Source organism: Mixophyes fleayi, chromosome 6 (genome assembly GCF_038048845.1).
Source record: "Mixophyes fleayi isolate aMixFle1 chromosome 6, aMixFle1.hap1, whole genome shotgun sequence".
NCBI classification, from domain to species: Eukaryota; Metazoa; Chordata; class Amphibia; order Anura; family Limnodynastidae; genus Mixophyes; species Mixophyes fleayi.
In genome coordinates, this window is record NC_134407.1 from 179,206,285 (window position 1) to 179,231,389 (window position 25,105).

General features: G+C 41.8%; 2 protein-coding genes across 2 annotated transcripts in view; both read right to left on the reverse strand.

The window, feature by feature from the left end:
• Nucleotides 1-14,226, reverse strand: part of AOC3 (amine oxidase copper containing 3) — a 28,849-nt gene extending 14,623 nt beyond the window's left edge. Inside the window, exons 1-2 of the mRNA XM_075177428.1 lie at nt 12,610-14,226; nt 3,668-3,953 (exon numbers count right to left, since the gene is read on the reverse strand). Of these exons, the coding sequence (XP_075033529.1) occupies nt 3,668-3,953; nt 12,610-14,203 (1,880 nt within the window). The 5' untranslated portion in view covers nt 14,204-14,226. The remainder of the gene's footprint in view (nt 1-3,667; nt 3,954-12,609) is intronic.
• The window catches only part of IFI35 (interferon induced protein 35), a 721,240-nt gene that overhangs the window by 341,183 nt on the left and 354,952 nt on the right, over nt 1-25,105 (reverse strand). The gene's annotated exons all lie outside the window — the stretch shown is intronic.

The following is a 25,105-nucleotide window of genomic DNA, read 5'->3' on the forward strand; positions in this document are numbered from 1 at the left end:
GCTACAGTTGGGTCTGTATCGTTAAGTACAAAAACAAAAAATACGTTTTATTCATTTAAATAAGTTTAATTAAGTAAGAAAAACAACAATTTATATAAGTTATACATTTAAATATTCAACAGCTATTTTTTAACAGAAAAATAAAATATTTTAAAATTTTCAATATGCTCTTTACTAGATAAAAGTGAATGTCATTTATTTCTATCTCTCCCTCTCAGTTTTTCTCCTTATGCTCTTTCTTCTCTTTCTGTTTTTGCTCTCGGTTTTCCTCTTTCTTCTGTTTTTATTCTTCTTCTTTCTTCTCTTTTTGTTTTCCTCTTTACCCTCTTTCTATTTTTCCTCTCATTTTTCTGTTTTTCCTCTTTCTCATCTTTCTGTTTTTCCTCTTTCTGTTTTCCTCTTTCTTCTCTTTCAGTTATTCATCTTTCTCATCTTTCTGTTTTCCTCTTTTTTCTTTTTCTGTTTTCTCTCTTTGTCCTTTTTCTGTTTATCCTCTTTCTTATTTTTCTGTTTTTCCTCTTTGTCCTTTTTCTATTTTTTCTTCTTTTTTCTATTTCTGTTTTTTCTCTTTGTCCTCTTTCTGTATTTCCCCTTTGTCCTATTTCTGTTTTTCTTCTTTTTTCTTTTTCTGTTTTTTCTCTCTGTCCTTTTTCTCTTTGTCCTCTTTGTCCTTTTTCTGTTTTTCTTCTTTCTTCTTTCTTCTTTTTCTGTTTTTTTCTCTTTGTCCTCTTTCTGTTTTTCCCCCTTTATCATCTTTCTGTTTTTACTCTTTCTTCTTTTTCTGTTTTTCCTCTCTGATTTTCCTTTCTTTTGTCTTAGTCTCCTTAGTTATAATATATTAGAATACTGAATATACACTTACCTGCATAAAAGTGAATGTAATTTCTTTCTTTCTTTCAACTCTCTTTCTGTTTCCTCTTTCTCCTTGTTCTTCTCTTTCTATGTTTCCTCTTCTGTATTTCCTCTTTCTTCTCTTGCTTCATGTTCTTCTCTTTCCGTGTTTCCTCTTTCTTCTCTATCTTTTTTTACTCTTCCTGCTTTTCCTTTTTCTTCTCTTTCTGTTTTTCCTTGTTGTCTTCTTTGTGTTTTTCCTCTTTGTCCTCTTTCTGTGTTTCATTTTTGACCCCAGCACTGTGAGGCAGCAATGCTAACCACTAAACTGCCCAGTTTGCCTTAGTCTCTTATCACTCAAAGCCTACATTTTTTAACACATTGTGTTTCTTACTATCCCTCCAGGCATTATCGTTAGCAGTATAACATCTGACACCTTCCCTGCATCACCTCTCAGAGCCAGATTAAGTCCCCATGAGGTTCTAAGATATTGTTTTGCCCCCCCCCACCCCTGCCCCCTCCATTCGGTTCATATCACTGTCTTTACTTACCGTACCTTACTCTGATCACTATTCACAAGTCACTCTGACATGACACACCTGATACACATGATCATTATCCACAGGTCACACCGAAATCATGTACCTGGTACACATGGACATGCCCACCACTGTCCACAAGCTTTTCTCTCATGTGCCACCCTGCCAAACAGTTTTTCTCTCACTTACTCCTCTGCCCACCAGATTTCTCCCTTCACATGCCACCCTGCACATCAGCTTTTCTCTCACATGACACCACCTGCCCACTAGCTCTCCTTTATATGTCCCCTGCCCACCAGTTTTTTCTCAATTGCCCCCTGTCCACCTGCTCTACTACCATATGACACCCCTTCCCCAGCAGCTTTTTCTCAAATGCCCCAACTGCCCTCCAGCTTTTCTGTCACATGCCATCTCCTGCCCTACAGCTTTTCTCTCACATACCATCTCATGCCTTACAGATTTTGCCTCACATGCCCCTCTGCCTACAAGTTTTCCTCACATGCCCCTGCTGCCCACCAATCTTTCTCTCACATGTCCACCTGCCTATCAGCTTTTTTGTCACATGTCCCTCTGCCCACCAGCTTTTACCTCACATACTCCTCTACCCACCAGCTTTCCCTCACATTGTACCCTCTGTCCACCAGATTTTCGTTCATATATACCTGTTATGCTCAGAGGAGTGCCTCAGTCATTATTGGCACCAGCTCAGTAGGGCGTGGAGTCTAACAGCCTCTCAGGTCTTCACCAAGAACTGCCGCAAGGCAGGATGGGCTTGGCTGCTGAGAAACTGAAGGTTGCGACCCCTACTGAGCTTACAGACCTGAGGAATGGATAGACTAGCAGCAAGGTAATACGAAAACGGTACCTGAGGCAGAGTCCAATGTGCAGCGGGGATCCTTCCAGAGGTTGGTGAGTCACAGCCGGGTCTGGTACATGTTAGCAGATGTCCGTCACGCCAAAGGAGAATCCAAACAGAGTAGTGAGGTCAAGCCGGGTCTGGTACACAGGAAAAACTCTGGAGATGAAGGAGAACACATGGAGACACAAAAAGCTAGAAGACAGGGAGCAGGAGTCAGGAACGTAACTTGTTGCTCTGGCACAGGGCTTGTGTCAGAGCGCGATATATACAGAAAGACAGGTGGCGTTTGAATTCCCAGCTGGGGGTCACATGATCGGCGCTGGAAGTTACAGGTGGCAGGCAGCGCGAGGATCGAGGAGAGGCGAGTATTACTATACCCCTGCCAGCCACCTTTTCCATCACATGATCCTCCTACAAACCACTTTTTCCCTCACATGCCCCTCTGCACACCATCTTTTCTCTCATATGCCCCCCTGACCAACAACTTTCTCACTTGCTCCCCTGCCCTCCAGCTTTCCCTCACATGCTCATCTGCCTACTAGCTTTTCCCACATATGTTACCCCTACCTACCAGTTTTCTCTTACAATGCCACCATCTGCCTACCAGCTTTCCTCATGCATGGCCCCTTCCCACCTGCTTATTTCACACATACCCACTGTTCACCAGCTTCTTTCATACATGCCCACTGATCACCAGCTCTTCCCCAACATACCACTCTTTTCATCAGTGTACCTCACATTACCCCGTCTTCTTACCCGATTGTCCTCTAGTGCTTTCAGCTACACAGGAAAACTCACATCCAATCACATGTACTGTAGCTAAGCAGGAGTGGTCAGAGGAGCACGTGTTAAGCACATATAATCACAAGTTCCTCTGACCCCTGGTTACTGAGGCTGAGTCACCAGAGAGACAGAGCAGCACGAAGGACTACCCCTGTCAGTGAGAGTAGCTGGCTGCCTGCAACCCTTTCATTAACCATTTAGCCAGTGGAACTGTATGCTCCCCCCTTCCCCAGGTAGAATCTGGGCACATGAATGATATTATTATAGTGGAGAGGAAACAATAAATGGATTTCATCTGCAGCGGGCAGTGTGTGTCAGATGGGGTTCCTGGAATCCATCAGGCCCTGTACCCCCTTTTGGATAATCTGGGCCTTACTCCGCCCCCCTATAATTGACGCTCATGAGCTTTTTCCAATCTTTAATCCCTAAATGAACATCCTTAACCTGTCAGCATAAAATAAATGCTCATTCATTTTGCAACTCTGTTTTTTGTCTCTCTTTCCTTCTGTTAGCTACAGCACAAAACTAATGGATGTGTTGATAACTGCATTTGATACCCATGAATGTTAAAGGTAGCAGGAAAGTAAAATATGATCTATATGGTTTTTGCAGTATTGCTTATCTCATAGGGAAACTCACATTCCCCATTCCTCACCTGGCCCATCCCATTGCTTTCTCCACAGGACTTTCTTCTGGCAAAAACTCTCCAGCAAAACTGACCATCTGGACCCTGTAGGAGCGAGGATGTCCCCATCTGTTTGTCACATTGCTTGAGAAGTGGATATACCGAGGCATCTTGGCATTCAGCTCAAACGCGGCTTGGTTTTCTGTCTCTAATACATTGCGTACCACCTTCGGCCTCTGTATGGTGACATCTGGTTGCCATGGTATATTTAGAGGACTAAACTGCATATCTTGGGTCATTACTGAATTTTCAATACCTATAAGAAAATAATAGTGGGTAAATGTTTAATTTATTCAATTAGCTTTCCCATACATGTTTAGATTATGATATAGGCTCCTATCTTCTAATTAATTCTAGCCTAAATAATTTTGTTTAGTTGGGCTCCTTTTCTGTTGAAATTGAATGTTACAATGCATCTCCACTGCAAAAATGGAGCAGAACTGACAGGTATGGCGGAGGAATTTGACGAGTGATGGAGCATATCACTTACACTTAAGTTATCATTTACTATCATAAGAGTTAGTGGAAGGCCCCATGATTTGTTTTTCTTGTTTTAAATCCATAATGGGACAGGGAAAATAAGTCTTTTCTGATGTAAAATAGAGTGCACATTGGTATTATTGGTAAATATTTACGTAATATCTATATTCTTTTTTAAAAATAGGTAATAACCATAAGTAAATCGTAATTAGTGCTTTTCTGCTGATTAACCTGCATTTAAATGCACCAAACAGTGGAAGCAACCATTTCGTTTTCTGAACCAATAGAATGCAGAATATCAGTTCACTAGGAGGCTGAAATCCCTGAAGCGTGAGGAACAAAGGATACGCTCTAAGCCTTTAAAGTGTTTGGTTCTTCAACCATTTCACCTCAGTCTTCAGACTCTCCATGATCACTTTCATTGTGCTTTAATTGCCTCCATTATTGTCTCATCTTTCATCTTCCAAGCAAACTTGGCTAATGCTGGTCACATGTGACAATGAGCCTGATTCATTATGGAAAGTTAAGCAAGAAATTGAGTAAGTTTCTTACTTAAGTTTTCTGGACAAAACCATGTTACAATGCAAGGGGTGCATATTAGTTTATTATTTTGCAGATAAGGAAAATACTGGCTGTTTTTCATGTAGCACACAAATACTTGATAGCTTATTTGTACATTGAAATTTAAAGTTGATCTAGGAAAAAAAGCCAATATTTTCCTTATGTGCAAAATAATAAAATCTTTACACTAGCTATATAGAATGGATTTTTGTATATCATTTCTGGCCTGACTTAAGTTTGCTGTGCTGCAGTCTATCTTTCACTTTTACTACTGCAGCCAGGAGCTGATTGGCCATAGACCTTACCGTTAGATTTCCTGGTAGGCCGATGCCACTCCCCCAAAACGTTATGTAACTGATTGGGGCAGGGTAGGCTGGTCCTGTCCCAAATACAATCATTCGGACAGGATTTTGGTAGGCTGCTCCGCGCCGTGTCTGTTGATTTACAGAGACAGCGCTTGATGATTTAGACAGGCAGCTCTGCCTATTGTTATGTGTGTGTCCCCGCCCCAGCGCCTCCCCTTCCTTCCAGCAGCTTCCTTCACTGGCTGGGAGCGTGCACCGCATGGATCCGCCCCAGCAGAAGCAAGAAGGCAGAATGTGTCATGCAAGTGAGTAAAAAATCAGAGCGGGGAAAAGAGGGGGATGTAAAAAATGGAGGGGGGAGGGGGATGTAAAAAACGGAGGGGGGAGAGGGGATGTAAGACATGGAGGAGGGAATGTAAAAAACGGGGGGGGGGGTGGAGTGGTAAAAACCAGAGATGGGTGACGTGGGCTGTAAAAAAATTGGGGGGGTCTGGGGTGTTGGAGTGTAGGGGGTTCCTTTAAATATATAATGTATTAATATAATAAAAACACATTAAGTAGTTAATTATAAAAAATAATACTAAATTCAAAAAGGCGATGATGTGTTTATTAGTAGTAATATAATCTATTAAATGTGGGGGAAATTTGTAAGCCATTAATTTAATTGTAGGGCTGGTGGGGAAAATAGGTCTTTGTATTAAATGGGAATCCTGATAATGTCGGGGCTGGTGAGGGGTGAAATCGGTCTGTTAAATAAATGGGAATGCTATTCATTTAATGTTGGGTCTGGTTGGAAGAAAGGAGGCTTATTTAATAAATGTAAACAATAATGTCAGGCTGGTTAGCGGTAAGGAGGCCTAATTATTAAATGCGGGTGTTATTTAATTTAATGTGGGGGAAATATGGGGGAAAATAAGCATTTTTTTTAAATATGAATGCTATTAATTAAATTCTGGAACTTATTGGGTGCAAGTGGGTCTGTTTAGTGAACAAAGAATGCTAATGGTTTAATGTTGGGCAGGTTATGGTGGCCTAGTGTTTAGTCATTGCTCGGCTTTTTAGAAGGTGAATAGTAACTATCTCTTTGCCGATTCTTCTGCACATGCGCATTCCATTGCTAGGCAACGGGACGACACTCAAATCTCCAGCGGCGGCTGATGACATCGCCGCCGCCACTTCTCATTGGGTACCTACACTATTTAAGACAGCTTCAGACACCATGTTAGTGCCAGAGTGTCAGGTCTATCCTGCTCCAGTGTTCCAGTTTACCTTTGGCTTGTCCTGACTTATTGCCGGCGGTAAACCCTGCTGGCGGATAGATTACCTTTGCATGTGGAAGCCTATTTAACAAGAATCTCGGTGGTACTTGTACCACCGCAATACCTGTTCTGTTATCGCCATCTCAGGTGTTGTCCCGGCTTACCACTGTTGTGGCTACGGGCAAGGGTGTACTAACCCGCCAACTTTGTGTTGGTCCCGCCACAGTTGTTTTGGGTCCACCTACATGAGGCCACTTTCAAACATTTTTACAGGGCCACTTTAAGTTTCTAACCCACCCCTGACTGCAGCTTACTGTAGTGCTAGCCACTTCCACAGTATTCATTGGCCCTGAAGGGTGAGCAGGATCCTTACATCACTTGAGCGTCCATCTCAGCTGATGGGCCAGCCAGCCTCATGAAGAATACAATATGTCAGCATTATTCAATATTGTCCAGCATGGAAACCACTGTCCCGCTCATTCGCATCTCAGAAGAAGCCTCTGCCCTGCTATCCCCGAGGGGGAGGGACACTTGGCATTGCTGGGTCCCTCTCACCTAATAGAAGCTATACCCCCTGTAGTACCACCACTGCAGTAATAGTTCCCATGAGCTGCAGTTGTAAGGCCTAAGTGGCAGATAGATGAATCTTTCCAATAGGTCCACCCACATATTTGCGTCCATCCACATTCTTATTAGTATGTATGTAAGTTTTATAAATACACACCGTTACCTCCAGGTACAATAATAGAATTGCTCATGCGCAGAAAGTGAATGATCGCAACAACAGCTACTTAGACCTGTAACTTTTTGTCACTTACTCCTTATGCCTGAACAGGTGTGAACTTGATAGGGAAGGGTTGTTCTAAAGTAGGCAATGTACAGTAATTGTTTCAGACTGGGAAGTAGTCACAGATATGGCTGATAAAGCGGTTTTATTTGCGGGTGGTCAGAGGCAGGTGTAAATTTTGGATGAAGTGTCACCCGAACTAGCAAACCGCTTTTAATTTGAAATTTATGAATGATTCACAGACGGTTGAGACTTTAATAGTTGCTCGGATATAAGTGTATCTGTTGTCAAGCGGACAAATCTGCTACTTACTTAGGTATCTCCAACTCCTTATACAACATACATACACATACACTTGCATGCAACTTTCTCTATCACAAGTTACGCTTACCCTTGCGCTTGTGTTCCACTCTGAATCAGGCCCAGAGCGTTTCGACAGTGTTATTAATAAATGTGAAAGTCACATATTCTATATAAACTGTCATTAAATGCAAACACCTCCACCAGTGGCATAACACAAAATCGCCAACACTCATCATCGTCATTTATTTATAAAGCGCCACCAATTCCGCAGCGCTGTACAGAGAATACTTTGTCATTAACATCAGTCCCTGCCCCACTGGAGCTTACAGTTTAAATTTCCTAACACACACTCAGAGAAACACACAGAGATTTGTGTTAATTTTTTTTGTCAGTAGCAAATTAATTTGGCAGTATGTTTTTGGAGTGGGGGCAGGAAACTGGAGCATCCAGAGGAAACCCACGCAAATATGAGCAGAACATACAAACTTCACATAGATAAGGCACAAGTTATGGAATTGAAGAAGTGCTAACCACTAAACCACTTTGCTGCTCATAAGACTCTTAGCAAAATTTTGGGGAGGTTCAGAGATGTGTCTTCGTAGGCCCATTTTTGGGTTTTCAGTTCCCAGAAGAGCAAAGCATGGACGGATGTAGTAGTTGGACTGGCATAGCTGAGCCCACCTCACATCTGAGTCCCATAGATGTAATATAGAGCAGCACGGTGACTTAGTGCTTAGCACTTCTGCCTCACAGCACTGGGGCCATGAGTTCAATTCCCAACCATGGCCTTATCTGTGTGGAGTTTGTATGTTTCCCTGTGTTTGCATGGGTTTCCTCCCACACTCCAAAAATATAATAGCAGGTTAATTGGCTGCTATCAAATTGACCCTGTGTGTGTGTGTGTGTGTGTGTGTGTGTGTGTGTGTGTGTGTATGTGTGTGTGTATGTTAGGGAATTTAGATTGTAAGAATGTAAGCTCCAATGGAACAGGGACTGATGTCAGAGTGTTCTCTCTACAGCGCTGCGGAATTAGTGGCACTATATAAATAGTTGCTGATGATGTAACACCACCTACCACTTCATAAATGCTATAGGAATCTTCTTTCCTGCATTTGTCCATCTGCCCAAGAAGAGATCTGAATAGTTCTACCCATTCACTATCATAAAAAGAAGTAGTTGACAATACAGTCAAAGTAAGTAAGTGTAACGTTCTAGAGTTAGAATCGGAGTCCAGTGACTGGAAAGAAAGGCACACTGATATAGGTTTGCTAGAATTAAGACTAGTCTGAGACAGCCAGGTTTGGTACACAATAAAGCGGATTTATACAGAGGGTTGAGAAAGAGGCGAAGAACTAACCACTACATGAGTTAAGAATTCCAGAAGGCAGAATGCAGCAGCAAATGATAGCAACTAGATTACGGGCAGGAACACAATAATCAGGCAAGAAGAAGACTTAAATAGAAAGGCAGGGAGTGGAGCTGCAACATGCTGGATCAGCTCAGTCAGCAGAGGCAGAAGCCCAAATCCTTACAAAAAGAAAGCACATTTTTTTGACCTTAGGGACACAATTGGCCCCTCTGTCCGGCAATCAGTCAATGATCACTCATTCAACAATAGACACAGTGGCAGGCAGTGAAATGAACATGGTCACAGCCTTTTATTAAACATGGTTGAATTTTACGCTTAAGGGGAGGGGTGTAAAAGGAAATCAATTGCCCCATCTTCTGGAAGGAGGGGGACTTAAGCATGCCTTTTGCTGCTCCCCTCCTCCTCAGCCCTATCACTCTCCTACTCATTTCTCCCATCTACTGTTATGACACTCACACCTTATTCTCCATGGGAAATCCCAATATCTTATTTGCCATGCAAGGATCCCCTTACCATGGGCTGGCTGAGCTGGGGGGGGGGGGGCATCTGCTCCCCCAGTCGGTCCCATAGTGGCTACCTTGGGCTTGGTCACTGGGCTACCTGCATTTTGTTCCTTTCAAATGGTCGTAATAGGCTGCTGAGCCGAGTCTCGTGTCCTGGGCTAAAATTTGACAGGCAGCCCCTGTATCTTACCCACCCAACACGGTGGGACCCGTGACTGGTTCCCTGCTGAGGTCATGACCTGCTGGTTTACTTATAGCGGGGGGAGGGGCTTTTTTACAGCGTTACTACTCAGGATCAATAAAGACACATACATACTTCCATACATACATACATACATACCTTACATATATAGCTGCTCTCCCAGAATGACATCTCTCACAACGTTTAACACCAGCATATTGTCTAACCTTCTTTTTTCAGCAATTCGGTGCCACCTTAGCTGAACCTACAGAGGATTTGCTATTACCCTATAATATTACAGTCATGCACTAGTCCACATTGTCTTTGTTGTTTTTAGTTTTTATTGATTGGAAGTTTATGGGTTTATGGAGTTTCATGTGGGAAGTGGTGGAAATGTCTGCCATTTGTATGGGGCATTTTTAATTGGTAGCTATTTTATTTAATGAATGTTAACTTCACATTGCTGTGGAATATACATTACGTTGCAACAATGCAAATGGTACTAATGCTCATAGTGTAAGGCAGCTAAATCTAGGACCAATGTAATATGAAGTTTGATCAGCTGATCTTTGTTGCTCCATGCACCATTTTACGTTTCAAATTCATTAAAAGAATTAAAGTTTTTTCTGTTGGCTAATCGTATTAATGTTGGTGCATTGGAAGTATGAATTCTAGGAATATAAGCATTTGAAGTTAATTATTTTAAAAACTGTGACACATATGACTCTTATTACTCAGGGAGTGTCAGGCGCGCACCCAGGGGAAGGGTTTCCTGATCTTTGGAAACCCCTCTCCTGCCTGGGGCACAGACCGGGGTACTGCGGAAATTCAATGGAGGAGGGTGGCTGCGTGACCACATTCTGTATTGGGCCAATCAGAGAGTGAGAACCCTGTAGCCAATGGACAGGCGAGCAACATGATGCTTACAACCAATCAACGCTCAGGAGGGTTCCACTTGTAAGACCTGTGTGGCTGTGTCTTCTCTTATCAAGATTTATTGTAAAAGTACCGGGGTGTGGAACATAGCTGCAGATAGGGGCGGGCTGGGCAGGGGGGCAGCACCCCCCCCAGGCCGCTGAGTCTTACCGCTATTAGGGCCGGCCGCCCCCCGGATGCAATATAGTCTGTTTTCACCGGCGGCGCATCTCATGACATGGGATGCGGCCGCGTCAGCGCACAGGTGGCCGCATCACAAGACACAGGATGCGGCCGCATCGCGTGTCATGTGATGCAGCCGCCTGTGCGCCCCCCGGGCTGACATCTCCCAGCCCGCGCCTGGCTGCAGAGTAGTTGTGGCTACCAAGGGATGCTGTCGCTGGACGCATGTGGAGGACTACAATGTTCTGCGCTGGTGGTGAAGAGAACTGGAGGGAGTTTATGTATGTGATGGTATGTGGTTTATTACAAAAATAAATACATTTCGCGGATTTCTTGGATTAGGCATGGGCAAACCAGCTTTCACATTCCTACTCGCATACTGTGCCTTATGATTTTTAAGGGCAACGTATGATAGTTTTGTCTGTTTTATTTTTTATCCCCAAAAGGCAATAACAGGATGCTGCAGAATAAACAAATAACATTTCCCGACCAGAGGCTACATGTCTGTTATGGTCAGAAATCTTAATAAAATTTGGCCCTGAATGATAACTGTGGCAGATCGCTTGTATACAATAAGCTTTTTAAGGTGTCAGGTAACTTGGGGGGGGGAGAGAGAGAGAGAGAGAGAAATTGTTTAACTTATGGGACAGTTTGATTCTTCATCCCTTAAGTTCCGCAGTGTTTGCGTTCCAAATGCCGAACTTCCTGTCAGTGGAACGCACATGCGTTCCACTGCGGAACTTAAGGGATGAAGGTACAGAGGCAGGTAGCGGGCGGCTGCTGCGCCCCCTTGGCCTTTTTGTGTATAATCTTTTTACTGAACTAGTGTACAGTAAATAAGGAACCTATGTTTAAGTAAGTGATTTTAAAGCCTGACCAAAAACCCTGAGTTCATTCGTTCAACAGGTCAACTGTAAAACTCATAAACTGACCGGAGAATTGTGCTTGTGGCTGTACTAAAAAAGGTGCAGGTATAAACAATGTACAGGTGGGGCACTTTATCTGACGGTGCAGGCTATTTCATTTAATATGGGGATCGTGGTAGTCCCTATTAATTTCAGATGGGGTAGTTTGGTAACTATTTATTAAATGTGAATACTAATTATTTAATATCGGTGTTATTTTTTGGGGGAAAAGATTTATATATCAAACGTGAATACTATTTAATGTCATCGCATTGTAAGAAATAGATCTATTTATTAAATGTGGATAGTGTTATTGCAATGCCGAGGCTGGGTGCAGGGATGAAGGCCTATTTAACGTAGGTGCTAGTGATTTAACGTCGGGGCTGATTTGACCTAAATGGTTCACTCATTGCTAGACTTTCCAAATTTCATGTACCTATCCCTTTTTTCCAAACAGGACCCAAACACTCCAGGATACACAAAAGCAGCAACTGAGCGTAAGACAGGAGCAGCAGCAGCAGATAGCAAAACCTGGAAGAACAGGTAGGAGAGAGCAGGACAGTCTCCCAACTGTCCTGATTCTGGTGATGCAGTCACAATTTTGGTTGACTGTCCTGCTCAGTCAGGACTTTTTCCCCCCTGCAGGGACAGTTGGGAGGTGTGTCCCACTTCACCCGGCTCTGCTCATGAAGAGGGGCTGCATGCACATAACAGTAGTGCACACAGCATTGCCTGTGTATTTGAAGGGAATTGGAAGAGTTGGAGAAAAGCTTAGCACTGTCTAAAATTATAGCCACGATGGTCATGCCCACTGGTGGTGTGGCGTGGAACCCCCCCCTCCTCAAATTCTGTTTGCCCCTGAGTGTGGCTTCTCCTGGATTCCTGACACACTATTATAAGTTACAGTAATTTTGGAAAGCCATTAGCAGTATAAGCATTTTTAGAGATGATACTTTCTGCTGGAGCCCAGGCTTACATTTTGCTCAAGAGCCTGAAAGCATCAAGTTGTACCACTGTACACAACCCTTTGTTATTATCATTATCACAATAATCATTTCTATGTATTGGCTATAACATTAGAAAATTCAAATGTAACATTGCCCCTTGTGAGAGCAGAAATTCTTTCCTCATCTGGGTTGTAGACAATTAAATACAGCTTACCTCCAACATCCATATCCACTTTGTAATTGATGAAATGTGTATGGAGTGTTCCCAACGTGTATTCGCCAACCCTTGAGCCATAATCTTTTCCATCGGCAAAGTAGAATGAAGAGCTTATATATCCAGTAGCATGCATCTTGGCTTCAATGACTCCATTTTGATAGAAGATGAAATCCCAGACGTAATCATAATTAATAAGAGTCGACACAGCTCGGACTACTAAAACAGTACTGGCCAGTCCTCCATAATACATGGAGTGCATGTTAGAATAGTGGCGTCGAAGAGGTACACCCAAGTTTTGTTCAAAAATGCATATGGCATTGTTTGTCGTTTCAGGCGTCTCAGATTCCATGAGATAGTGAGCATCAACATAAGTGGCTAAATAAGGACAATCAACACCCCTTACCAACTCAAATGAGAATCTTCCAATGCCAAAACTAGCGTCAAGGTATCTCGTTATCATCCCACCAGGTGCATTAGAGCCATAAATAGCAATTGCCTCTTGAGTACTAATTTCATAGGCAATACGTTCATTGTTAAATTGAATGTCAAAAAGCCGCAGTCCAGAGTTCACATTTATACCAAATGCAAAGTTCCACGACTGGAAAGAGACTTGGTAGTTGTTAACAGTATAACGTTTACCAACTGGGTCAAATTGAAATGGTGCCCCAGGCACAGGACGGACTTTAGGATTCATGGAGCCGATGTCGTTTTCTGGTGTTACATTTTTAATTTTTTTCACTTCCACTTTGCCCGAATTATACTGCTTCTCCAGATCAGCCATATTTGAGAAATAAACGCCATTGTAGAACACTTTGGTAACTTTCCATTTGTTAACATCGAGACTTTTGTGGTCAAGAAGAAGTTCCAGTCCAACTGGATGCACAGCAAAGCAACTTTCCATCACTTTGAGAAACATAACAAACCAGGTGCTCCTGTCTCCAGATTTTAAACCTCTTGGAACTGTTGTAAGTGCAGCAATGTTGGAGCCATCGTAGCCAATACCTTTTAAAAAATTTGGTGCAGTAGAAAACTCCTTTTGGTAGACCAATTCGTAAGCATCGGCATACTCCTTACCAATCATAGGTCGGCGATAATAAGGCAGCTTTTGTTTGTATTTTTCCAATGTAATGTCCTTGTGGTATGAAGGGTTGGGTAAAGGACCTACCACATATTCGGTAATGTTAGGTTCTTCTTGGTCTCCAAAAAAAACCACAGCCAGAGCCTCTCTTTTAGGCTTTTCCCCTCCGTGATCTAAGTACTCTAAAACATGTTGTTTTGGGGGGTATTTTATATCAATGTAGTAGATGCAATTTTCTGTAGGTTTCGCAGTAGCTGCATTGACTAACGTTTTGCCAAGGCTTTTTTTCAGGTAGTCAACAGCCGCGGTGAACTCGTCAGGTGTAAGGTCTGAAAATACTGATTTTTTGCTGCTTGCTTTTTTCTGCTGTTCATTGGTTCTGAGATTCCCATGCTGTGGTTGAGAAACACAGGTGTCACTAGACTTTCCTGCTCCTGATAGTAAAACAGCAACCAGTGCCAATATAGTGGCCAGTGCCACAGCCAAGAGTATAAGGACAGCCTTCAGGTTCATGGTAGCCACAGCAGAATGTATGAAAGGAGCCACTCGGAATCTGTTTTCTTTAAAAACAAAACTGTTGTGTAACTTCTGAAAATCTGGGAGGAGAAATCTGAAAATAGCAAAACCATTTTAAAGTGGGCTTAGTTCCCAGTAGAGAGGGGACATGAGGGGTTTGTATAATTGAAAGCATTCTAGGAAACTATTTTAGCAAATAAAGTAAAACTGTTTTCCTGAAGTCCCGGAAAGACGTCTTTTCCATAAGTATGAGATGCGTTGACTTTTAGTTTACTTAGTTTAACTGTCTTTTGATCTATTATTATTTTCATATTCCTACAATATTTCAACAGAAGAGTATGAACCACAAAACAATATTAGATACAAACAGTGTACAGAATGGTGTTTTCAGTGGATACATTTTGACCTTTTGTATTATGCAAAAGACTAATATAATTTTTAACAGTTTTCACTGTTTAACAATATGTGATTTTGGAAGAGTTTGTGGAAAACATCAAACATCAGCTCCAAGTGTCAAATTGACAAGGAACAGGTCAGTTTAATAAAACATTACCATATAATTGTATCATTGCCAGTAGCAAATAGTAAGAAGCTAAAAAGATGTTAAGCATCTAAATCTATTAATATATTACAACAAGCTGCAACCCCATGTAGGCTTTTTTAAACAGCAAATCTTGTACCTGTTTAACATGAAGCTGATAATATTTTTTTCTTGGATGTCCCCTATAATTTAGTCTTCCCAAAATCTCTCTCTGTGGGGGGAGAGTGATATGGCTGCTACTGGAAAGCAGTGTCTCTCATCTGGAATACATTTGTATTTCAGCACTCAGGCTCCTTCCTAAGAGAGTGTCACCTGATCTATGAGTACATGCAACCCTCTGATTCTCAGACTGTGCATAAGGCTGGGTACTCACTACAGAAAACTTCTTCCAATTTCTCCGGATAACGATTTCACAAACGACAGAAAAAAAATAAAATACCTGATCAGCATGTCGAATTATGTGTACACACTAAACACATTTTACATGATTTACCTTCAGATCTGTGCTCTTAATCTGTCATAACCATCGGCTGTAAAGATCGTGACTCTGCACACTTCATAGAGACCTATGGACACTGTCGGTCGTGAGCGCATACACACTCCAGAATTGGAACAACATTGTTCTATTGTTCAACAACATTTTTAGTTCAGTTTAAAAATCAAAGAAAACAATACGATGAGCTTTGGAGCTCTAATTGTTCTTTGTAGCAGTGTACACAGTGTGCGATATCAGCTGAACGCTCGTTTATCATGTGATTGGCCCGATAATTGGTTGTAGCTTGTACCCAACCTAATTATTTTGTTATCTTTTAATTAGCCGCCTCCCTTAATTTCAGCAATCTATAATAATACTTCTTAACTAGTCACTTCTACACCCTATCCTAAATGATAGCAAAATGAGGAACATGTAGCAGAGGAAGGTGCGATTATAGAATAATATGTATCTAGTTCAGAACACTAGCATGTTAACAGCAGCACATTTTATTTCAGCCCAGCCAACTCCTGTGTTTCCCATGTGTAGAGAAGTTTGAAGTGGGACAAGCTAGGGAAACACGTGCAAGCAACAACAACACAGATTAGTGAGGTGAGCGCCTATCAAACTGGTGCTGAAGATCGTAGTGTTAAGTCCATGTTGATGTCAGAAGTTCATACACCAAACTTGTTACAAAGGAGTTAATGAACTTTACAAAGGTTTTGCTCAGAAATACAGAAAATTAGGAGTTTTCAATGAATACATTTTTTATAGAATAAAAATATATTAACCAGGGTCATTAACTATACACATATTTGTACATACAGATCTGCACTTATTCTCTATTTGAGCATAGAAGTGTCTACCTCACCACTTCATGGGCAGCACGGTGGCTTAGTGATTAGCACTTCTGCCTCACAGCACTGGGGTCATGAGTTCAATTCCCAACCATGGCCATATCTGTGTGGAGTTTGTATGTTCTCCCCGTGTTTGTAGTGGTTTCCTCCTGGTGCTCCGGTTTCCTCCCACACTCCAAAAACATACTGGTAGCTTAATTGGCTGCTATCAAATTGCCCTTAGTCTCTCTCTCTCTATCTGTGTGTATGTTAGGGAATTTAGACTGTAAGCTCTAATGAGGCAGGGACTGTTGTGAGTGAGTTCTCTGTACAGCGCTGTGGAATTAGTGGCGCTATATAAATAAATGGTGATGATCTTCATTGTACCTAACAAATAACAAGCAGCCATATCTGAACCTTCCTTCCTATAGTACATATGCATATCACTGATATTAAATAAAAATACATACCCAGTTAATTGGGTGGAAAAATATCAATCAAGTTCAAACCATTATCCTAAGGCAAAAAACTCAATAAACCAGTCAAGCCATAAGGGGAAAAATACCTTTTTGAATTCATACTGACAATCAGAAAATGTCCTTGATCAACAAACCAGAGCCAGCATTTAGAGTGAACAAACATGGGAATTGTCTAGTGCCCCAAGCCAATGAGGGAACACCAGACTCTGCTGCAATATTATAGCATTATTTTATAAAACATTCTCTCGTCTGGCTTTCTATCTGTCGGCTTTGCTCAAGGCATGGTGTAATCAGTGTGCCGCATTCCTTTGAAGGTACATGCTGGGTTCTGCATTCACTCTGGAATCCCCGAACCTACAATCCTAATTACTGTAACTGGAAGCTGTGCTGAAGATCTTACCTGTTAGAGAGGCCTCCCAGCCAAAAAGGTCAGTACTGTGAGAGTGTTTGACATAAATCACCTGGAAGACATATTCTTCCTCGAGTGGCATTTATAAACCTGGATGTTTGGTCTTCTGTCTGATTATATATTCTGTTCTATGGCTCCTGTGTATCATCTTGAACGTCAGTTTGTTATATATGAAGTTTTTATACTAGCATTTAGAGTTTATTACATTGTGGTATTTTTGAATACCAAAAACATATTAATAAAATCCAGCTGATCGGAATAATCTCGACATCAGACCAATTTTACCCATTCAATTTTTAATATCTACAGATCTTACTGTATCTTCAATGCTGTATATAACTGCATGACGTTGCAGTACAGTATATTCTGGCCTAATCTGGGTTCATTGCATCACTTGAACTTCTTTCACCTCATAGTATATTTCTAGTGGGTAAGGAAAGTTAAAGCACTTCATGTTTTTCTTCTAAGAGATGATCTCTTCAACATATTTTTTTTCACATTATGCCATTAAATTCATAACTATTCCCTGAAAAAATCTGAGATTCAGCACAGTAAGGTTTCTCTAGTGTCCCTCCTTGGGCAATACACTTTTTCTTATGAGACCACTCCTCCTAGATAGGACAGAGAGATTCTCTCCATCTGCCTCCTGTACATATCCCCTCACCTCCCGCCTTGCTAAGCTGGTGATGTCACAGGCACACCTACATTAGGCGGTCTTGATGTCTAGTGTCATTGCCTCTGTTAACCAGCACTGCAGCTTTGTGATTAGGATACTCTCACATTAGATCTCCTGCTCTTATTATTTGGTAGCTCTTGTCTGGATCTTAATAAACGCTTAGTAATACCATGTGGTATATTCATATATTGATGCCTGTTACTTCAGCTGCCTTTTTACCAGTAAAAATTGATTTCCCTTTCTTTCTCTATATCTGACCTTATGAAAAAAAACATTTTTTCCACCTAATCCCACTAAAAAGAAGTACAAGCCTAAACATCATTATTGTAGAAACAGAATTACCCTTGTCTGATACAGGGGCGGATCTAGAAATTTTTTCTACCCCGGCGATAAAGGGGGGGGCACTTAGGCCCCGCCCCCTTTCTAACTTCTAAGGCTGCCGGCAGCTGCACTGTATGTGCAGGTCCGTTCGGCAGTGATAATCTGCTGTCCCGCTGCTCTGATTTTGTTTAAAACACAATCAGAGTAGCCGGGCAGCACATTATCACTGCCGAACGGACCTGCACAGTGTGCAGCCGCCGGCAGCAAGCCCCTGCTAGGGGGGGCGATCGCCAAGATCGCCCCCCCTGGATCCGCCACTGGTCTGATATTCACACCCCCTCCCGCCCACTGCAATTGTCCAAAGATCGTCACCTCTCCTACCCTCTGATTACCCCCTCTCACGCACGTATCTAAGACTTCTCCCGTGCCACTCCCCTCCATTGGAACAAGCTCCCCTGCTCCATCAGAACTTCCTCTAATCTGTCCTCTTTCAAATGAACATTAAAAACCCACCTTTTCTTAAAAGCCTTCCAGTCTCATGCCTAAAATCCCACCGGTCGGCTACCTCTCTCTCTCATCCCTTCTTCCCCTTTCCTTGACTCCATCTCCGTTTCTCCCGTCTCTGTCTCATCCATGTGTCTGTCTGTCTTCCCCTCCCTTTAGATTGTACGCTCCTTTGATCAGGACTCGCCTACCTCCTGTTTCCCATCACTTTTAACTGCCCTCTCCAGCTACTCCAGATCTCCTCCTCTCAGTCCCTCTGCGCTCTGTCTCCTCTTGCATCTCTCCGCTCCCCTCAGTGGCTCTTAACCTGTCATCCGTGCCCACCATCTTGGGCTCTAGTTACCAGCCTCTACTGACTTTTCCCCACCCTCTCTTTCTAGCTGTGCCTTGAGCCCCAAAGTTATAGTGCTTACTGTTACTTGTACTGTGCTGTTTCACCTTGTACTGTGCCACTGTTTGTCCTCGTACAGCGCTACTGATACTTTGTGGTGCCCTATAAATATAAATTAATAATAATAATAATAATAATAATAATAATAATAATAATCTCAGAGGATCTGAAGGCCCTTAGTGTTCAGCTGCCTCTGATGAAGGAGCTACAGCTGTAAAGAAAATCTTGGAATGGTTTCAAAAGGAGATGCAGTCCACAAGTTTACTGTTTTTTACAATTATAGCAGACAATTTATTAAATAATTTTCCACCAGTGTGGTGCCTATCACGACCACAACCAAAAAGGAACTAACCCATCGGTATGTTCAGCTGGAGCACAGCAGCTCTAAAATTGCTAAAGGACAAATTTATCTCAATACTCATCCTGCAACATCCTGATACCAGTCTACCATTTCTTGTTGAGGTGTGTGCCTTGGAGGAAGGGGCTGGAGCTCTATCGTCTCAGGATAGTAGTGAGGATGGAAAATCACACCCATCTGCATACTTTTTGAGAAAATGTGCTTCTGCAGAGATAAATTATGATGTAGACAACAGAAAATTAATGGTAAAACAATGTGTATTTGTGGAAAGTAGGCACTGGCTGGAGGGTACGCTCTATCTGATCATGGTGTATACAGATCATAAGAACTTACAATATATTGAGTCAGTTAAAGAGTGAATCCCAAAAAAGAGAGTGAGAGTGAATCCCAGAAAAGCTGGAAGGGCTTTTTATTTTCACCATTTCCTGCAGATCAGGTAAAAAAAGTACCAAGGCTAATTCATCACATAGTTTTTACAGGAACATGCTGAGGTTTTGGAAAGTGGACCTTTCTTTCCGTCAACATATATTTTATCTGCTCTTACTCAAGTCCTGTCTAGTCTTTTATTCAGCACCAAGGAGCAAACTCCGGCGCAGTTTGTATAACCAGCTTGTTACCACTCACTACTGCTAAGGGTTTAGTCTCCTATATTTCTTTGTATGTGCCAGTCTTAATATAAACCTATACTATTGCACACAAAACATGGAAGCAACTAATTACCAATGAGCACATAGTGCCCTATGAGAAATAGTGGCTGCTATTGGTGAAGAACCCGGACACAGTTCTATAGGTTTATTTGGAATCCGGTGGCATACATTCCAGACTTGGACTGACCATCATTTGTTGGACCTCTCAGTAGTACACATAAATGGGTAGACCACTTGAGAAGCTTTTAACCTCATAACCAAGAAACTGTTGGTTACCAGAAATTGACCTTAAGGTAGCCAGAGCCAACAGAAAAATGCCAACCTACTTCTTTGTATCTACACAAGACAAGGAGCAAGGTGCACTAGGTCTAGATGCTATGGCCCACACCTGAAAATACCGCCTATCATATATATTCCCTTTCATTCTTGATGATTCCAAAAGTACTAAAAAAATAAGAAAGAAATAGAGAGTTATTCCAAAAGCCCCTTCACTAGCTGAGAAGAATGTGGTTCACTAACTTAATAAAGTTATCTGTAGATCCTTCATTACAGCTAGAATTGGCAAAGGACTTTCAACATCAGGGCTCACTCTTCTTCCTGGACCTAGAGTGTCTACAGCATGGAGACTGAGCAGCAGATTATGCTAGTTTAACATACACAATATGGACAAAAGTATTTGGCCACACCTGTTAATTATTGAATTGAGGTGTTTCAAACAGACCCGTTGCCAGAGATGTATAAAATGAAGCACCTAGTAATGCAGTCTCCATTTGCAAACATTTGTGATACAAAATGGGTCGTTCTGAAGAGCTCAGTGACTTCAAGCGTGGTACGGTGATAGGATGGCACCTTTGCAATAAGACGGTTCGTGAAATTTCATCCCTGCTGGATATTTCACGGTCAACTGTAAGTGATATTATTAGAAACTGGAAGCGTTTAAGAACAACAGCAACTCAGCCATGAAGTGGAAGACCACGTAAAATCACTGAGTGTGGTCAACGACTGCTAAGGTGCATGGTGCATACAAGTCGCCAACACTCTGCTGATTTTATATCTGAAGAGTTCCGAACTTCCACTGGCATTAATGTAAGCACAAAAACTGTGCGGCGGGAACTTAATGGAATGGGTTTCCATGACTGAGCAGCTACATGCAAGCCTCACATCACCAAGAACAATGCCAAGCCTCGGATGAAATGGTGTAAAGTGATATTAAAAGAAAGTGGAAGCGTTTAGGAATAACAGCAACTCAGCCACGCAGCTGAAGACCACGTAAAATCACAGAGCGGGGTCAACAACTACTAAGGTGCATGATGCGTAAAAGTTGCCAACACTCCCCTGATTCCATAGTTCCGATTTTACACTGGCATTAATATAAGCACAGAAACTGTGCGGTGGGAGCTTAATGTAATGGGTTTAATGGCCGAACAGCTGCATGCAAGTCTGACATCACCAAGACCAATGCCAAGCGTCAGATCGAGTGGTGTAAAGCACACCAGCACTGGACTGTGGAACAGTGGAAACACCTTCTGTGGAGTGAGGAATCACACTTCTTTGTTTGGCAGTCTGATAGGTGAGTCTGGGTTTGGAGGATGCCTGGAGAACATTACCTGCCTGACTTCATTTTGCCAACTATGAGGTTTGGTGGGGGAGGGATAATGGTATGGGGCTATTTTTTAGGGTTTGGGCTAGGCCCCCTATCACCCTTGTAATGCAATCTTAATGCTTCAGCATACCAAGTCAATTTGAACAATGTTATGCTTCCAACTTTGTGGCAACAGTTTAGGGAAGGCCCTTTTCTATTCCAACATGACTGTGCCCCAGTGCACAAAGCAAGGACTACGAAGACATGGTTTGTGAAGTTTGGTGTAGAAGAATTTGACTGGCCCGTACAGAGCCCCTCAAACCCATCAAATACCTTTTGGGATGAACTGGAAAGATTGCAAGCCAGGCCTTCTCGTCCAACATCAATGCCTAACCTCATAAATGCTCTACAGAATGAATGGGCACAAATTTCCACAGAAACACTCCAACATCTTGTGGAAAGTCTTCCAAGAAGAGTGGAAGCTGTTATCACTGCAAAAGGAGGACCAACTCCATATTAAAGCATATTTATTTGAATACAATGTCATTACAGTCCCTGTTGGTGTAATTGGCAAGCGTCCGAATACTTTTGTCCATATGTGTAATCTCACCAGAATTAGTAGACATGCTATTACAGTTGGAGACTGATTTTCTCTATCCAAAATCTATCAGAGAGTGTAGTGTATTTTATATGGCTGGTTAACGACAAGAAATATCCTTCCAACAATGTAGTTCATTATCTGGATTATTTTACTGGAACATTTCAAGAATGTCCCGAAACCTTCTACTGAAGCACATCTGTTATTAAAATATATTAGATTGTGGTACACTTATGCACGGTATTATAACTTAAGGTCATGCAATTCACTGTGACCAATGGACATTCGCCTAATTGACATATAAGGTGTGGCGATTATGTACTATACCTAATGACTGATTGCTATTTTCTGTTGAATTTATGCATAACACTAGGCAAGTGTCAATTGTCTTTTGAACTAGCCAGGCCCAGAGACAGATCTCTGTGTAGTTTGTGTAGGCAGAGGAGTTAGGCTTAGCCAGGCAGAAAGATCAGAGGTGAGAGATTCTCTGAGGTGCGCAAACATATATCTTAGTGATAGATAATTTACTTCGGGGGAGATTCCCCATGTAATTTTGGGCATCCATCTAAGTTAGGTGAAAAATAAAATTCCTAAAGTGGGGGGTGAAGAGCCCAACAAGAAATGTTTTAAAAATCCCTTGTTTCAGACATTAGATTGTCCATTTCTTTGCGGAGGGTCTACCCGACTGAAATGTGCCATTCTTCTCAATGTGCAGTCCTCACACGCCAATTCCTGAACATGTAAGTAGTTATTCTGGTTTTATTTCCTATTTTAGCATCTGTGCAAACCTATTGTATGTCTGGCTATTACCTTTTTGTAAATAAGCTTTGGAAACATTTTTCAGATTAAACATATTTTATCTAGTGTACTCTCCGTTATTCTTTGTGAACTTACGAAGCCCAGGGAGGCTCATGCTACATGTGTATGTGATTTAAGTGTGAAACTTTAATAATGGGTTTTGGTGAACGTAAGGACACCATAATACATCCTTTGTGGTGGCAGAAAAGGTGTATTCACTGTTCATTAACTAAGGTGACACCAGTCACGGTCAGCTGTTCGGATTGCTGTACCTGGGACAGGCTGGGCGCTCGTGACATAACGATAGGAATAGATTACATCCATGATGAAGCCCTCGTTGTATGGGTGAAATGCGTTTGATCGTCTATGCCAGGGGTAGGCAACCTGCGGCTCTCCAGGTGTTGTGAAACTACAAGTCCCAGCATGCTTTGCCAGTAGTTAACCAGCAGATGGGTGGCAAGGCATGCTAGGATTTGTAGTTTCACAACACCTGGAGAGCCACAGGTTGCCTACCCCTGGTCTATGCTATCATTCATTTGTTGACTATATTTTATACGGGATCCTGTACTTTATTAGTTTACAAATGGACCTTTTCAGGTGCATGCACACCAGATCTGGCAACGATTAACAACATATCAGCCACTATTGCCGGCATCTCTGCAGCATCACAGAAAGTGGACAGAGGGAACTTAAGAGGCCCAGGAGCCCTGGCAAAGAAACCTCGGAGGGATAAGTTTGCACACCCCATCCCGTGTGTCTAAAGCATTTCACGTAAGAGGTACTGTATGCCATCCTGTGTTCTGAATGGACTATTGGAACTTTAAGCTAGACCACATGTAAACTGTTTGAAATTAGTATACACACATAGGATCCATCATCTTTGTCAGGATACCAAATGTGCTATTTTGGGACTTCGCACTATGTGTAATCATAGGACTGTGTCATAATTATTATCATGTGTACTTTGATTCAGGGGACTAGGCACTTAATTACTAAGAATATCAGTTACCTCTGATGACACCTATATGGCACCAATTTCAATAGAGTTTACTGCATGAAGACTTTTGGATCACTGAATTAAGTTTATGGTGCCTTTGGATATGATTCTATTTTCTGCAGTTGCCTTTTGTTGATTTAAATGCATTAGTACAGCAGGTTCTGGCCAGAACTCTTTGCTTTTATCCGCAATAAAGATATTGCGGCACTTATTCTGAGAATTATGTGAATCACCAGCAGCTAGTAATTTTATTATTTTTTAAATTTTTTATTTCATTTATCCTCCATATTTTGCACCCTGAGTTATTTTGATATATTCATTTAACACTATGTTTAAGAGCTCACACCCAATAGCATTTATTATATGTGTTTTACTAGTATTTTTATTGCTAGTAATATGCATGTGCTAGACACCATTGTTTCTAGTGTCACCAATGCCGCCATCAGGGGAGTACAGGAGATACAGGTGTATGGGGCCCAGGCTCACCACAGGGCCTGCTGTCCTCCCCGATGTCCCCACTGCTGCTGTGAGCCTGGCTGTTAGTGACAGCCAGACAGCTGTCGAATGCAATTGCAGGGGAATAATAGCTTCGCCCCTGCGATCATGTGATCCGCCCCTCCCCCTGTCAGTTGATGTTCCCGCCATCACTGGTGGAAGAAGGAGCAGAGAGGATGCAGCAATCAACATATGTGTAGATTTTAACCACTTGTTTATATTTTTTGTACTATCACTAGATATTTATTTACGTAAAGTATAAAAATATATTGTTATTATTGGAAAATGTTGTGAAAAGATTAAAAGGTACATGATAGAATAAAGATCTGTTTCACGCCCCACTCATTAACATTGTAATTATAATAACCAATTAATGCTTTCATGACCAGATCACAATTTTTCTGTCAGTTAAATTAAGAATTGCAACTGCTTTGTGCATCCTCTTAAATTTACCATATTTTTAAGAACAGATAGGTATTTCTTTTGATTGCATAGGAAAAATAGTATATTCTCATTAGTACATGATACACGAAACAACATTACATTATCCATTCCGCCACTTCTAAATTTCCACTTTGACCACTGTCTATATATATTTATATAACATGTAATTATTTCTTATTGTGTCACGCTAATATCATTATAATAACAATAGTAAGGGAACCAACCAATAGTGACCTAGGTCATATTATGCCACACAGTTGTGCCTCAGATCATATTATGCCTCAAACCTGTGACTCCCCTACCGTTATGCCTCATAGTTGTGCCCCCAATTCATATTATGCCTCATAGTTT